General features: G+C 46.4%; 3 protein-coding genes across 3 annotated transcripts; all 3 read left to right on the forward strand.

Moving 5' to 3' along the window:
• Positions 1-788: 788 nt before the first annotated feature.
• Positions 789-2,208, forward strand: N7469_008673 (SMP-30/gluconolactonase/LRE family protein; the record flags this gene model as incomplete). Its single annotated transcript, XM_056647591.1, has 4 exons — positions 789-854; positions 1,136-1,296; positions 1,403-1,558; positions 1,620-2,208. Coding segments are annotated over 4 exons (972 nt in total), but the record flags the coding sequence as incomplete, so codon positions are not given.
• A 4,686-nt stretch (positions 2,209-6,894) lies between these two features.
• On the forward strand, positions 6,895-8,238 carry N7469_008674 (uncharacterized protein; the record flags this gene model as incomplete). Its single annotated transcript, XM_056647592.1, has 1 exon — positions 6,895-8,238. The coding sequence occupies one exon, from the start codon at positions 6,895-6,897 to the stop codon at positions 8,236-8,238; it is 1,344 nt and encodes a 447-aa protein (XP_056497357.1).
• A 7,456-nt stretch (positions 8,239-15,694) lies between these two features.
• On the forward strand, positions 15,695-17,290 carry N7469_008675 (histidine phosphatase family protein; the record flags this gene model as incomplete). Its single annotated transcript, XM_056647593.1, has 1 exon — positions 15,695-17,290. One exon carries the CDS (start codon positions 15,695-15,697, stop codon positions 17,288-17,290), a length of 1,596 nt encoding a protein of 531 aa, XP_056497358.1.
• Positions 17,291-17,628: the final 338 nt, after the last annotated feature.

Genomic DNA, 17,628 nt, shown 5'->3' on the forward strand with positions numbered 1-17,628 from the left:
GCTAATGTATAAACGACGGAACTCTTCTAGTGCGAGCTTAATGGATGCTATAATAATGGGGAGCTGCAGGTCAATCAATAGTGCGTGGAACTGTCACTCACCGCACTTCGTGCCCACTCAGTATGAGCTGGTAGACTACATAGTATATCCTGCGGTGAAGTGTTATGCCTACTAGGGCTTACTAGTAAGATGTGTAGATATACTCCATAGATGGCACGGAAGTCAGATGTGGGACGTGGATATCTGCCTCCTCGTCACTTGTTCTACCGGTTCGTCCACCTTCTTTCTCACCATCACGTCCACCGGAAGTTGTTAGCAGTTCGACTCCACTTGTCGGGACTTGTGGGGGCGGGGCTTGGCAATTTGAAGCTGTCGAACTTCCCCTTTTCCTTCAACATCTCCCGAAAAGAATAACCTACAACCTCATCCACTGGCTCATAATTCGGACACTCCCCGTGATCGTCGCTGCCATCCCTTTCATACATACTCTAGGTACTCTCGAGGTTAGACGCTCCACTCCAAAATCCAAATCCACGAACAGGGGTTCTCCCCTGATCCTTGCCTGTGCGACTGTGGACTGACCCTCCCTTCTCTCTCCAGAAAGAGCGGTGTCCCACTTTATTATCATTTCCCCATTTTCGAAAAAAAAAATCACGGGGTTTAATTTTTTTAGTTCAACCTCTTTGCCGCTTTCTTATTCGTTTGAATTGGCCAAAGCCTTGTTGCAGCGGATTTTGAGCCCCCAATTTTTTATTTTATTTTATTTTACTTCGGTTCTTTTCTGTGATCCCATTCGATTACATTCAGTGGAGGAGATCGGCATGTCTGAAATTCAGAGATGGGCAGTGCAGGAGGTCAGACTATTCGATTCCATATTCGTATTGCAGGTGATTGTTGATAGGTCTTTTGGTTTTTTTTTTTTTTTGGATTTCTTTCCCAGTTCTATTCCTTTTGCACTAGATGGGGTTTCGTGTCCTTGTCGGTCAAGATGGTGGCACGACATTGATCCACAGGAACACTCAAGCTTGCGAGAGGCAATATTGCGGTAAAAGAAAAGACAGAAAGAAAAAAGAAACCCAACAGGACGGCCAATCACATTTTGCGTAAAATGAAACTAACTCGCTTTACTTTCTAGCCCTATATTGACATAGCGGGAACGCTGCTCGAGGGTCCCTACCACGATACAGCGAACAACGAGTTCCGCTTTGTTGATATCTGGGACCACAAATTATACCGACTCGATCTGGCCAAGGGGCCCGAGTCCCTGTCGGTTGTGAATACGGACGCAGCCATTGGGTATGTACATACAGAATTTCCGCCCACTGTGTACTCCATCTGCATCGTGCTGGCTGCTTCGCTGGTCGAGATGAATGTGATATCTGACGAAAACCCATCGAACTAGCGTGACGGCCAACATTGCGGATATTGAAAAGGAATACCAGGACCAGCTGATAGTTGGGGCCAAATATGGATTTGCTCGGCTGGACCGATCCACCGGAAAACTGACTTACATCCGCGAGGCTTGGGGTGAAAATGATGGACCGGGGAAAGCGGAGCTGTGAGTAGATCATTGCACCAGTGAGGATACTGTAGATCTCATGCTGATGCTGCCCAACAAGAATGCGTTTCAATGACGGGGCGGTCGATAGCCATGGACGATTCTGGGCCGGTGCCATGAATGACCCTAAGGTCAAAGAACCCACAGCCGAGGGCGTGCTGTTCAGACTGGATCCGGATCTGAGTCTGCATCGCATGCTGGCACCAGTGACGATCCCCAATGGGATTGGGTGGAACCATGCTAATGACACGATGTACTTGACCGACTCGCCGACGGGTCAGATCTTTGCCTTTGACTTTGACGCCGTGACCGGTGCCATCAGTAACCGACGTGTGCACTTCGATCTCGAAGAACCACTTGAGCCGGATGGGTTTGCCATGGATGTCGAGGGTTGTATCTGGACGGCCATTTATGGTGGTGGTAAGGTACTCCGTGTCTCGCCAGAGGGTAAAGTCATCGGCCAGATTGACCTGCCAACGCGCAATCCAACTTGCCCAGCGTTTGTAGGCACAGAGCTATACATTACCTCGGCCAAGGATGATCACGACGATGAACAATTCCCGAGGTCGGTTCGATACGGGGGTCGACTTTTTAAGGTTGAAGTTGGGGTTCAAGGCAAGGCAAAGAATGAGTTTCGGTTTGCGAACTAGTTAGATTGACTGCTTGGGTCCGAATGGAGGAACCGAGAGCGAGAGCGAATTTACAGTACGCAATATTTATGATAGAGGAAGAGTACAACATTAAATGATCAATGCTGTAGCCAAACTGATCGACCGTGTAATGCCCATTTGGGTCTTCTGCAGTGGTGAAACCGCTTTCTGTACTCCGTACTTGCTCAATTACAGGGCAGCATTTCCTGAGTTGCACAGAGGAGCTCTAAGAAGTACTGTAAGCACTTGAGCTACGGTGGGTCACGATCGTCAAACGGGCGACAAAAATGACGGACCGGCTCGCTGTCACAGTGGCTCAGACCTCTACGCCGCAGGAAGACAGGGGAGAAGGTTATACGTCAAACCAGGGGGATGATACTGTATTCTGACATGGAGACAAAGATGTACATAGAAGTGAAGGGTATGAAGAACATGGATAGTCGTACTTTGGCAGCTCTGCCCAGGCGTGTACTATGTACTATGTACGTACGTATGTGTGTCTAGTTACTCCGTACATATGGGGTAGTACTGATCTCTTAGCCCTCCAGTCGAGTTCTCAATCGGCCCGATCGCACGCGTGTGATGACAATATTTGCACTGCCACGGCGGGTCTCTCCTGCAGCAAATGCAGGGACGGGGAAATGTGATCGTTCCCCGGGGTTGGGACATTGTTTCGGTGTGCTGGGCGTTCAAGACTGCGGTGAGGATGAAGGGCATTGTCCTCTTGGCCCCCATTTGCCTCATGCTAAATTCTACAGAACTCAACAGAGTCAGGGAGCATAGAGTTCACGTACGAGGGCATGACTCGCATGTACGAAGTACATAGCAAAGTAATATCATATCACAAGCAACAGGGAAAATGAATCCGGGTCTAGGCCATGAGGATCGAAGATGGCTTCGTTCCTTTTGTTTCGCGGTTGGAGCGGACGCAAGATATTGCAGTCGGATAGCACCGCCAGGAAGGTTCGAAGTAGAATGCTTCAGTAGGGCAAAAAAAAAGCAAACAAAAAATGCAATCCGCCGAGTAAGACTATGCTCTTCCTGACTTCACCACAGATTGTTTTTTCTATGTCACGTCATAGCGCCGAGACTCCTGGTCAACAAAGGACCAAGTCTTGAAATTCATAAATGGGCAGAGAGCCAATCACGAGAACTTCGGCATTATCATGACAGACGTGAAGAAAGGACGTCAAACACGAGAAATGTCTAAGGAGTACATAGTATATCGTGCTAGTATGTACCGGTACTCAATAACTCGAACCTTGGAACGCGAAACCCGTGTACCAGATACCTGGGACACTGACCTCTTAAGGTTTTGCCCCCCCTGAGATTACGCTTTGCCCTGAGCATGACACGCATCCGGGGGTGTTTTGCCTGGCATCAGAACCCGACACGGTGGGAATGCTGGTTTGAGAGTGTACGCCACCAGCGCCTTTCAAGGTTAGTCCCCGGGATACCTGCGAGACGCGGAGGCTAGGGCTTATAGGACCGGGTCCAAAGTCAGACAAGGCAAGAAAATATCAGTTAGACTGACCAGTCAGAAGGCTCAATTCTATCAGACCGCAATTGCTCGCCGATCGAGCAAAATGATTCGTTGTAGAGCGTAAAGGCGGCAGCAGACAGATGCATGTGGTGTGCCATGTCACGAAAATCGGTGTACACAGGGGATTGTGCACATGAGTAGAGACTGTGGAAATATGTGGACTCTGTGCCCAAACGTACGATCTATAATAGAAACCTGACAGCTGCAAGGCGATCTACATAGTACAAAGTCCCTGATGTACGTACATATTACACGGAGTACGGATCACGGCATAGCTACTTAGCTAGGGCTTGATCCTCAATTCTGTTAAACAATCACCCCTCTTTTTTCGATAAGCTAGTTCATCCATACAACCCCATAGCAATCTCTGGAGGAACTAGCGAAGAAAAGTGGCCGATCGGCGTTGGGCCAGTAACCAGGAACCAAGTGACCGGGCTCAGCCCCCTCCCTGCACGCAAGACTTAAGACTAAAATCGAGTCTGGCTTCAGCTCCGCCCATGCTATAACAATGCTCCATTTATTTCTCTCGAAGGATTGCGGAACCCACTTCGCGCTGCAGCTACTAAACGCTAGCTCGATCTTCATCAAGAAATCCTCATCACGCGGAAGCCATCCGCGCTAATACCGTTCGGCGGGGCTAGGTAAATTGAAATTAAAGCGGAGGACGAGATCGATGGTCCCCCCAATTTACTAGACAAGCTGCCTATATTGCAGTCTCTCCACTGTGTGTAATGGTTGCTGTTGTCCCGTTCATGCACGCGATCACTGGTGAGGCTTCAGGGGAGATACAGTAGCAGTGCTCAATACGCCGTATGGATTTGTCTTCCTCACCTCCGGCTGGAGATCGTCGTGCTGAGCTGTCAATTTCTTTTTGGTCCAATATAGGTACGAAATACAGAGTAGAGGTGCTTTTGTTATTGCTTTTGTTATTTTGGAATTTTAATTCCTAATTTCGGCTTTTATTTTCTTTTCTTCTTTTTAGGGCATGACGGTTGCGGTAGGAACTTTCCTTTGATAGAAACGAAATGGACGGCGAATGAATAATAATCATAGAAATCAAAATCAAAATCAAATTTAAATGAGACTGCCGTTCGAATATTGCTGCACAGCGTAATTGTTCCAGTGCATCGTAGATCACCGTAACACGAGCTTGGTGTGGTCAAGATTGGTCATTGTCTCCAAAATATCCTCTGAATTTCTTCCGGGGTCCATAGAATCTTCAGAGTGACGTATAGCTGCGCATCTTTTGTTCATGATCAGCGTATACATCCGATTCAACGGGCCCGAATTCAGCCCGAAGCTGCTAACCTGGGTAACTACATAATATGTAAATGTTCTCTCCGTCTTAGCTCGAGGTTTGATACTGTAATTAGCTAGTAGCTTCACCTCGTTAGTAGTTGCCTCGTCCCAATGCCGTGGAAACGAGCATCCTGGGCGCCATAGTCTAGCCATCGTCGCAGACTGGGCCCACGCTGTGCCAAACCCACAAATATTATCCACTTTTCTGTGGCGGGTCAGGTCCGGTAAGGAACTACGCCAGCCCATGTTGACGCCCCCGCTACCTGAAGTGGAAAAGCTATTGAATTTTCTCGTATGTTTCTCTTTTCTCCAACGGTTTAACGGTGCTCGTCTCTTGCACTGCCGAAAACGATTTACATCCTACGTAGGGACCATAATGCGTGCATAAAGTCGGATTTCTTAAAGTTTGAATTTCAAGGAGTATGTACTGATCTGTACCTCATTCAGGAGAGTTGTTATGCTTGACATTGCATACTACTATGTATGTACCTCCCTCTGTACATGTATGTACCGGAAATGCAAGCCGGGGCTAGGAAGCGTCGTCGGTGCTTCTTGCGAGGTGAGTATGTACAACGAACGTGTCTCCTTTTAGGTTTGGTTTCGTTGTACCCATTACATAGGTGGAGTCGATCTTTTTGTTTTTGTTGTTGTTTTTCTTTTTCTTTTTGCAATTTTGTTTTTCCTCGAAGGTATTCTTTTGCCTTTTGATTTGTTTTTTTCCCTTGGTCGATGGATATACACATACCTCTAGTTTCGGTTAGACTCCACCAAGAGCCAAACTCTCGGAAAAATGACAGGACCCCTGGAAAGAAATGAGTCGTTCCCATGCGTCATGGATCTAATCCTGTCATGATAACCATGGACCATCCTCATCCCCCGCCCCGAAGCGTCATCTTCTCCACTCGTCCCTTGTCCATGTCCATGGAGACGGCACCCGCGCGCACTTTCAGCGCCCAGTTGGTTGCTTCGGCCGATGATTCGACTCGTGTCTCCCGACGATGGTAAAAGAAAGGGGAACTAGCATGTGTAGAATTACTTGAAATATGCATAGACTCAAGTCTGTAAAGAATAGCTATCTATCCATCAGCTAATGCAGAGCATACGCTAGAAATTGGCACTGGTGGAAGTGGAAACGACTGGCATCACACAGGACGATCCATCGATTCGCGATCCCACGAGGCACTCGAGAGCTGGTATCGACCTAGGAGATCCTGCCCAACGCTATCCGACACGCTGGGTCGGACAGACAACTTTGTCTTAGCCCGCCCCCCCCGGAAGGTGATGGATCATGCCCCCTCTCTCTTCCCTTCGCACACCGCTGGATCTCAACGGCTCTACAAAAACTCCATTTCTTTTCTCATTTTCTACTTTTCCCCCTTCCTTTTTCTTTAGCTTTGACCCCTTGGATAGATGGGGCCTCGGATTTGCTTCCGTCTTGCATACACATGGTTGATCTGATCCTCAACTAGGACCCGGTGGGAAATCTTATTTCCCTTTGCCCTGACTCTCCATCTCTTTTGAACCTAAAAAGACTTTGAACTTCGAATCTCTATACTGATCCAGTTGTGCGTTGTCAATTGGGTTGAAAGGCTCTTGTGCAATCTCCCTCTTGGGTTACGTGCATCTTCGTATTACTTTTCAACCTTCATCGTGGCTACTCTGGGCATCAGCGTGTTAACTGCGCCTTACCCAAGGTCGCTACATTCGCCGGCGCTGTCGAATTATCCAGAAGGCTCTCATTTTTCAACTTCCTTCCTCTCTCACACTCGTGAGACATCTAGTGCTTTGGAGAGAGGGGGGATCGGTCATGCCCTAATTTCCAGGATCGCAACCGATACCCTTCTATGTCGCAGGATTCTGTCCGCGCAGGCCCATTGTCCGACGATGCCCCAGATATTCATGGTGGAACCGAAGACCATGGACCTGGCAGTCGGCACTCCTCTCGTCGTCCACCATTGCGAGCTCGTCCGCAATCCTGGCATCCATACGGGCCTGTGGAACCACCACTCGACTCATCTCGATCCATTGGCGTCCACTCCATCCTCAACCCTCCAGCGCAGGTAGCTGATATCAAGGGTAATCGTGAGCCATTGAATTTACCAGGACCTACTTCTCCTCGACCGCGGCAAGGCTCTTCGCCGGCTCCACGGACTCTGCAAGGATTCCAACCGCTTTCACCAAGATCTCACTCGCGGCCATTCATGAACCCTAGTTCACCATCTGCACGATTTGTGAGCGGCAGCGGTAGGACATCTGGGCAGTCGAGTGTTTCGCATTCACCTTTGGTAGCACATGAATCGCCTTTGAATGCTCTTCCACTCCCATCTACTTCTCCTCTCCCACCTGATACGGCACTTCGCCCGATAAATGCACTCCAAATTACTCAACCTACTTCATTGGCATCAACCGCCCATTCACGAAGGACTAGTGCTGGTCCTAGTCTATTGAGTAACTCTCAAGAAACGAGTCCTGTTACGCCGCATTCTAGCTATGGTCACTTTGGAGTTTCACCCGCCACGGCAAACGCCTCCATGCCACCAAGTGTAACACCTTATTCGGCGTCGGCACCGTCGCCATATATGCCTCCCACAACGGCAGGTCCCCGCGTGAAAGAAGAGCCATCAGCCCAGAACACAAATCTATCTTCATCATTGATACCCTGCGTGCTAGATTTGAAATCCGGCTCTACCTATCAAGCAGAAAAGCGCAAGGCCAACAGTGACGCCTCACGAAGGTTTCGAAATCGCAAGCGCAACGAGATGCAACTAGAGCAACGTTTGACTGCACAGCAGGATGAAATTCAGCGACAAAAAGACACCATCTCTCGCCAGCAAGAGGATATTCGTTTGTTGACCCAACAGCGAGATCACTATCGCTCTGAACGGAATTTCTTCCGTGAGAATCTCACTCGCTCAGTGCCTCTCAGCTCCCTTCCTCCACGTCCCTCTTCTCCAAACCTCCCTGTTGACACCGGATCCTGGTCAACAGATCTATCTCGCTCTGCCCCCACTGTACAGCCCACGCAGCAGCCGAGGATCCTTGATACAGGTCGGCCGCAAGCCAATTGGCCGGGCAGCCCAGCTTCCTATTCCCCTGCTCCTCCTGCAGGAAGAAAAATCGTGCCCTCGGGTCCACCAAGTGTGTCTGGTACCCCTCTGCCTCCATTCCAGTCTTGGTCTCGTCCATGACGCTGCTCAACATGAGGCTGAACGCATGAACATGGTATACACGGTTCATAGATCCATTTTTCTTCCTCTACTTTCTATTTGATCTCTTTTGTTAATTTCCTACATGCTTTAATGTCCATATGCACACAAAAAAAAAACTTTCGGCCACTGGTGGCCTTGAACTGGCGGAGCATGATTGGACCAGCGGTGCCATTTCCAAAAGCACCTGGGTTGTATTGGTATTTTGCATTGTCCTTTTTTGCCATTGGTGATGTTGGAGCTCTTCGTCTTTCTACCTTGTTGTTATTTCCCCATCTTTCCTTGAGATCGGACTCAAATACATCTGCTGTATTCGTCTATCAAGCTGGATTTGCTGCACATACTGGTGTTCGTCCCTTAACTCTGGTGCCTAAATTCACTTTACACGCGTTGTCTACTTCACCCGTTTTGCTTGATTATATAGTTTCCCTGGTCTCTGGTTTTGCGGTGATACCTCCATTGGCGACATTGAACACATTGAACACATTGAAATAGTTATTTTCGTATATAATTAGACCTATCATCGATTCTTGATTTACTGATGGATGTTACCTTCTCGATTTGGTGCATTTGTGGCTTCAACTGGGTTCTATAGAATTGATATCTACAAATTCGAAAACTATTTTCCGATCATCCCGTCAGCCATCGTTTCGCACCTTTGCTGCATCGCTCTTGAAGCGGCCTGGCCTCGCCGACTGTATCAGTCATTTGCTTCCGCTGGTCGATATGTCCATTGACCAAAGTACTATCGTATTATTTGCATGGTTGCAAGGGGGGACCCTTTGCTAAAAATAAAATTGACAAAACTGTTTACCTACAAGGTACCGAGTCTGTCCCCGCAAACTATAACGTCCTACCTCTAATTGTACCCACGCCTAATCGATTTAAGTGGGTTACGCGATGGATCTAGAAGGAATTCAGCATTTCCGTAGGTGATATTCATGATCTACCATGACAGCTCCTATGTGTATCACGACGTCACCGTTAAAGCAAGACATGCATTAGTCCACTTTTATTACCGGGTTCAAGATCCGCGGATAGTCTACATACAATAGTACATTATTCTACCTGTAAGCTATCAACTCTATATGAACTGCACCAGGGCGGAGTCCCTGGACCACAACCGGACCCGCCGTGATCCATTGGGATGGATACATGTATGTTGGTGGGGTTCAAGCATTGTGGGACGGGTTACGGAGAGGATTCTCCGTAGAAGCTCTGTACTATGTGCATCGTACTTCTGTCTAACCCCCCTTGCTCAACGGAAAAGTGGTGGAGGCTGGTAGATATTCCGCGCAAGAAATGCACAAATTGAATCTTGGTGTTCAATGACTGGGTAGGCTCGATCTGTCTAGCGCTGCAGTAGTCTCGTAGCTTGTCGGTTGTCTTGTCCGATGGCGCGTATTTTGTACCTGTTATGGTGGGTCTTTTGGTTGTTTGCATATCGGCCATCTACTGGATTGTGAATGCAATAAATCGTGGAGTCCATGCTAGGGTCTGACAGGGCTGGAAAATTTTTGGCGTGGCTTCGAAATGAACGTAACGGTCGAAATGAGACTTGTGTACCCTTTGCCCGATTCATCCTTGACCATCGACAGGATCGTACTTTTTCACCATCTTGCGAGTGATGGGATTGACAGATCGAAATCCGCTGCCTGCGGCTTTCCGTGGAATTTCCGTGGAATTTGGAAAATTAGAATCTTTCTAAAATTGTAGTCCTATAATGTTCAGAGGACTGCAGTCCTCTGTACAACTTGACACCTGCTCATTCCCTGGAATGTGGAATGAGCAGGTGTCATCGCAAACAAAATGCAAATCAATCTGGATTCTCTTGGAACAGGTGGCTCGGTTTTCTCCACAAAATGTAAGGACAAAAGAATTGTTCCCTTCAAAAGATCCCCTTTCATTAGATTTATCATAGTATATAATCGGCTATTATGTGATTCAATATATAACTTGCTCTACTAGGGCTGCAACAATTGACACTGAATTTTCCGAACAATGAACAATTTCAGAAACTCTAGAGACCAGAAGCGTTCTAGTTCCTGGCACCTCCATCAAACTAAGCACCCGGAAAAGCAGTATTGGAATCTGCAACTTATGATCGATGTTGTCAAGTTGAGCTTTCATATGGATATCAGCGGCCGATCTGCTCTCGCTGCCAAAGTCACAGCCTGACCAGTACGTCTACTGTTCCTGTCCACTTATTCTGATTCCTTTGAGCAGGCTCCCTGGCTGCTACGACTTTCACAATCGAGACGGCGATGTTTACAGCATTGAATAAGATGTGTCGATCGTGGAAGGACGCCGAACGGCAATGGAAAGATGGAGAAGAAGCGACTCGTCATGTCCAAGTCCATATCGTCATTGATATCCCAGGTATTTCGCGAACTAAGAAAACCTGGAAATATGTACACACACCAGGTGAGATGATGAGCTATGGTTATCTGAGTTAAGAAAATAGATTTCGAGTTTGAAATAAATGTTATCAAGCCCACACGGTAGACGTGGAGATGCTCCCCGAGGAAGTAATTATTTTCAAAAGTCCACATTTTCATGGATCAGCTCGACAGCGGTGACATCTTAGATAGAAGAAGTGAATTCACATTAGCAAATGTTGATAATCTAGTAGTGCGCCAATCTAAACATACTCATTCAGGTTCTATATTACTCCAAGATAGAGACATCTCTTGAAATTCCTGGTATCTTTTCATGAGAGTAGCCAGTCTTCATAAGATTAGCTAGTCTTCATAAGATTAACTAGTCTTCATAATAGTAGCTAGTCGATAATTTTTACTTGAATAAATTACTAAAATCAACTGGATCGGGCTATTCTGAGTCTCTCATAAACCTCTACGTAAAGGAATGTGTGAAAATCGTCTGGGAATCGTTGGTATATTCCATGCTATCAACGAGCACCTAGCTTTTGGAGAATCAATGAAGTGAGATATAGTACGCATGTACGTTCTCTTAGAAAAATGGTTTCCCAAGCGTCACTATCTATCAGCAACAGCGCAAATATTTTAAGGTTTTATTATGCCCATTGCCAACATCTTCGCATGGAACTCATCGGGCAATGAAAGGAGTTACAACACCGCTTCGCGGATCAAAAGTGCTTGCTACAAATTAAATCGAGGATAAAGGGAAGTCCCCATGCTGGTTAATCTGTCGGCCCATTCATTTTTGCTCTGATATCAATAGCCTAAACATGGGACATCCGAAAGAATATTAGCCTTGACCTATAAAGTCTTGATTAAGAAAGCACCACACCGAGGGACGGAATGATAACCGAATACCTTTTCCACACTTAATGTCGAATGCATCACGTAGCGCAAATATGTGGCCATTAGCCGGCTTCGACCCAGCAGGAAGCTCTCAGGCCAATCTGGACGATGGGTAAGCTACAACAGATCACCGGTGTGATATACTAGCATTGGCTCGGCAGTATTACCGGTGGAAGGGGCGCAACTGTTCCAATTCGCCTTGTATACGAATGCGAAGACAAGGATTTTCTGGGTAATTCAGCCTTTAAAAAGAAAGGCGCAGAGGGCGTGTACATATTATAATAAACTGAGCATGCAATGAATTTGAAGTCAAATCCCGAGTTGCACTTCGACTGCAAAGATAGAGTCTCTGGGAATTTTGTTTAAGGGTATAACTACTAAGAGATGGTATCATTCCATCGTGCATTTCATTATCAAACTTAAGTAGATTCAATCTAAAGACTACCATATGCCCTGGACCTTGCCCCAGAGATGTATACCTCATACACTACGACTTCACGAGTGACTCTGATTTCATTCTACAGTAGTGAAATGCACATCTCGTCCACTAACAGAGAGCTAAGTGAAGGTGATATGCTAGCCTGGGATGAACAGTAGATACACTTCCAGCCTAAATGTTACTACCTGGAACCAACCTCACAATCACCCTATTGTAGAGTCGAAATATTGAGCTAAGCGCTTATTTTAGATCTATGGTTGGCTAATTTCGCGATCTTGGCGGAGTACGATATCAATGACTAAGATCTAGATGACGTGCACTCGGTACTATGCATATCACTATTACCATATTCGACCGCATGCATACATGAACGCATGAAACAAAGGGAATGGGCCAAAAGAAAGTAGACTGAAATTTTGGATATATTATTCCAAGAGCATGGAACAAAGAAACTCGAAGCAAGGCATGATAAGTAACCAAACAAATTAAGTCGAGGTATCATTGTATTTGGACAGCAGTCATGCACGAAGCGTAAGTCGATAATCGCCATCTGCTTTTAAAGATGGAAGAGCTGAACGATATTTCATTTTAGAAGTGACTACTTTCATTCAATACAGAGGTTCGAAGCACTAGTGAACTATTTTCCATTATAATGACTCTTCTTCAAGGTCCCTCGCCGCCTGTTATCCATATCCCCCGTCATGTTCGACAATACGAAAGTGTCAATGACGCATATAGTCAACATTAGATGGATATGGTCCTGTGATCATGGTCCCTAGACATGGTCATAATGAATACGTTATCGATCATCGATTCGCCCATGAAGTCTTGACAGATACCAAGAACTATACCTCGAAAAGGCAGCTTTTGGATTTCTTCACTTTGGCTTCAGTGTCCTGTTTGACGATGGTCACTTTGTACACGATATCGATAGTCACATTGAGGGGAATGTACAGCCGCGTATGAATGCGATAATTGAGCGGCTCTTTCTTGTGTTGTATTCATAATTCGACAATCTGTCGAACGAACTGCCGAATCCAGCAAGTGACAAGACAGCTGTTGAATTCAGCGACATCTTTTCTCGTGTCCAATAGGCGGTTTCTCATGCCATGGTTGTCTTTGTCCTTGGGCCAGAGCATTCTTCTTCAAAAACAGCAAATCACTTCGCTGTTGTAGCCGTGGCCATGGCACGCATGACTGGAATGCACTAAAATACAGATGAGTGGACCTGGTTTCCTTCATTGTGGGTATTTTGGAATGGAATGTTCGCCGTGATATCTACCATAATCCCGTTTCCTTCTACAGTGTTGTTCCTGGGCCGTGGAAAACAAGAGACCAACATCTTGAGAATGGACTCTCTGCGAGTCTTGGGTCATATGTGCCATTATTCGACGTTCTGCTCGCAAAACATTGCCATGAGAAGAGTGGCATTTGGGCTCTTTGTGGCTTTGCTTGGTCTGCAATTCCATGCGGGGGAATAATATTCGACTCTATTCATCAAACTGTCGTGGCCGGATTCTGGATTTTAATCCGGCTAGCCGAGAAGCAAGCATATTTACCGGCCATTAGAGAGCAATGGTTGTTCGTCGTTCCGGAGGAAGGATCAATAAGTGTGAAGACGCTCAGTCAAATGACTTTATTAGATTCTTTCATAAGAGATGTTTTCTGCACAAAAGGTGATTCTTGGGGGCCTGTTCGCCAAACGACGAAACCCGTACAGATCGGACCTTATATACTCCCGAAGAATGCCTTATGTATGGTCCAAATTGCACGAGCATATCAACATCCTGATAATTATGTGGATGATGGCAAAGTGTTTAATTCGTTTCAATAGGAGAAAAAAGGTATAGCGGCTGTTCAGGCGGCACCAGGATTCCTTACACTTGAAATGGGAATATGGGCTTGTCCTGGCCGATAACTGGCGATTCATGAGATTTCATGATTTATCTTTCTTTCTTCAAGCTGAACATCAAGATGAAGAAAGGAAGTTTCAGTGTGATAAATCCTATCAACACAACATCTGTACCACCGGAAGCGACTTTGATATTGAGGAAGAGGCTATGAGGAGAAGCATATACCCTAGAAGGGTCCGTTCTGCAGTATCTGAGGAAATAGCTAACTTGGTATTCAATCAAGAATGAATAAATTTACGTTCCTCATATGAGAAGCACGTAGGATACCACTTAGAGAAAGAAGTAACGACCAGGTGGACATAAGTTTACGATACTTTCATTTGCCAGTCCTTTTCCCTCTTCCTTCTATCTACTCTCACCGCTACCTGTTTCAATCACCGATTATCACCTCTCTCAGTCACGTCTCATCTCCCTTGTGGCACAATATATGCCCTGTCGAATGATCAGAAATCCGCCTTTTGCTGTGCTTTTGTGTTGCGTGCTTGCTTCTGGAGGTAGACTTGGCCAGTATACATGGTGCGCTTTCGGACAAGATGAATTTCTTCATAATCAGGTGCTAATTGTGTCATATTGGACAAATGCTCCCTTCTGCCATGGATGCAATGGATAGTTAGAGTGGATGTTTTTGTAACTTGATGATGACTGTCCGGATGTTCTAAAGATGCCCATCTTTATTACAGGTGTAATATGTAGAAGTAATATACACATGGAATCCTTAGATAGGATATAAGGTACAACCATGACGTTCCCTTCCACCCCTTGTCCTTGTCAAGTTAGATGACTTACTCTCCGATGAAAATACTAAAAGTAACCAAATCAAATCATCATGTCTTACTACAACATAATTTGCACTGATTAGTGGCTAACCGTGTAACTAGCATAGCATGCTTTGACAACACTAGAGCTTAGTAATTCCCCGGCTACCCGAGGATCGTCCAACGGTCGCCGATCGCCGTGACTAAAGTCAGTGACGGTCCTTCAATCAAACTAAACGACCTCGCGTCAATTTCAGACACGCTATCGATGCTAGTCTTTGCATAAAAAATATGGGTCAGCCAGCGGTCATCGCGGATAATACTTTAAATACCCACTGGCGTTCTTATGATGTCTAGTGTCATAATATGTATACTTCTATTGCTTTGTGGTGAAGTCTTGGCTGCATAAGAGTGACTGATTCGGGTTACTGGAGACCTCACTACTGGGATCTTCCTTTGAGGGGTTTGTACGAGTATATAGTACTTGGAAGTGTTACTCGGTGCTGCGCTGGCTGTCGTTTGGACTCGAAAGTGTAAACTAATCTGAGAGTTGTCTAGTTCTGATACTTTGGGGAGTGATAAGCAACCACATCTGAATTATTCCATGAATATATTTTTGATAGATATCAATCTACATAGTGTATATACTAACACCGCTCTACAGTATAATGCAATATTAATTGTTTTATTCAGATGAAACATCTTGAATCGTTTAGAACTGGGCAGGCACGCAGGGTTCGCTCCTGCCTTCTGAGGTATGCCACGTGCCCTAAATCCGCTTCCTCTTCTTTTCAGCCAATCACAGCGCAGACTGGCCTCACGGGTCGTCAACCCTCGACGAGGAAGGCGCGCCCGCCGCAGCTTCCCTCGAGGAATTTGGATCTTTTTAGCCTTCTCTTTTGGGGTTTTTTTTTCTTTCCGATGTGTTCCTTTTCTCTCCTTTCTATAAAACCTCGCTACATCCTTTGTTGATGCCGTCGTGTTCCTTACCGTCGCATCTACTAACTACATCATCACTCCATGTCCCTGCGAGAATGAGTATTTGAGATGGCGGGGTACAAGAAAGCCCATAACCATTTACCAGAGGAGCAATGTCTCCTCGGCAGCTCGGCAGATGCTCGTGTATCCAAGAAACCTTTCCTCTCCGCCAACTGGCTGGTCTCTTCGATCCTTGCTCTACTAGCAGGCGGAGGTCTTGTAGTGGTATACTTGACTGTTGGGTATGAATGTCCCGGGTCTAAATCCGTGGTAGCTTATTCACTTTCTGATATTGGGGCGAACATCACTTCCAGGGTCGAAAAGAAACCTCATTACCCTCGCGCACGTCATTGCGATAGCGTCGTTGACGGATACCAATGCTTTTCCAATGTCTCACATCTCTGGGGCCAGTATTCTCCATTTTTCTCCATTGAAGAGAACAGCACCTCTGCAGCTATCCCGGATCAATGCCGAATCACCTTTGTCCAGGTTCTTTCTCGGCATGGAGCACGGTATCCAACAGCTTCGAAGAGCGAAGAGTATGCTGCCTTGGTCGAAAGCATTCAGGCTAATGCCAGTGCATTCCATGGTAAAGCTGCCTTCCTTGAGTCTTATAATTATACCATGGGCAGTGATGACTTGACTCCTTTTGGAGAACTTCAAATGGTTAATTCGGGTATCAAGTTCTACGAACGATATGCTGATCTAGCTCGAGACCACGTACCTTTTGTCCGAGCATCGGGGCAATCCCGCGTCATTGAATCGGGCAAGAAGTTCCTGCAGGGGTTGACTCATATGAAGAAAAACGATGATCATGCGGTTTCAGATCAAACAAGCCCTAAGATCAATGTCGTGATCTCTGAGGAGCCAGGATCTAACAACACCCTCAATCACAATACCTGCCCAGCCTTCGAGTCTAGCGAGCTAGGTGACACAGTCGAAGACAATTACAAAGCCCTCATTGCACCATCTATTGCTGAGCGTCTAGAAAAGCAGCTTCCCGGTGTGACATTCACCGACAAAGAAGTCATCTACTTAATGGACATGTGCCCCTTCGACACAATCTCCTCCAACCAGGACGGCAGCACTCTGTCTCCATTTTGCAGTCTCTTCACGGACTCCGAATGGAGCAAATACAATTACCTTCAATCACTAAGCAAATACTACGGATACGGCGCTGGAAACCCTCTTGGTCCCACACAGGGCGTAGGCTTCGTCAATGAGCTCATCGCCAGAATGACACATACCCCAGTTCACGACTCAACATCAACAAACCGTACTCTGGACGCACCCGGTGCGCCCTCGTTCCCTCTGAACAAGTCAATTTACGCAGACTTTACTCATGACAACGGGATGATCCCGATTTTCTTTGCATTGGGTCTGTATAATGGTACCGATCCGCTTTCTCAATCACATGTTCAGTCTGCTGCTAGTTCTGGTGGATACTCTGCAGCCTGGACTGTGCCGCTCGCTGCGCGCGCATATATCGAAATGATGGATTGCCATCATGAATCTGAGCCCTTTGTCCGCGTTCTTATCAATGACCGTGTCGTTCCACTGCACGGGTGTGAAGTTGACTCGATGGGTCGTTGTCGTCGACGGGACTTTATAAAAGCGCTTAGTTTTGCACGTGCTGGTGGTGATTGGTCGAGTTGTTATCAATGATGATTTGACGGTTTGATATGAGATTTACATTTGTTGGTTTTATATCCTGCACCGAAGCATGAGAGCGTCGATTTGTTTGCTGCTTTGTGTATATCGATTTGAGATACCACCTTCGCGTGATGATTGCTATCGTTAAGACCGGATAGGGAAAGACAAGAAGAAGGCTAGTAAAGAAGTTAAGATGAAATTGAAGTGTCATGGGATGAATTCGTCTTTATTGAAGGTCTCTATAAGGGTGTGAATAATCTCTTACGCCAGCCTATTCTGGATTCTAGTGGGGCTACGGCACCACTGATATTGCGGGAGGCAAGGCTGCCAGCAGTAGTCCCGTAAATATA

This window comes from Penicillium citrinum, assembly GCF_028827155.1.
Source record: "Penicillium citrinum strain IBT 23319 chromosome Unknown utg000008l:1.0-2707905.0:1.0-2709502.0, whole genome shotgun sequence".
NCBI classification, from domain to species: Eukaryota; Fungi; Ascomycota; class Eurotiomycetes; order Eurotiales; family Aspergillaceae; genus Penicillium; species Penicillium citrinum.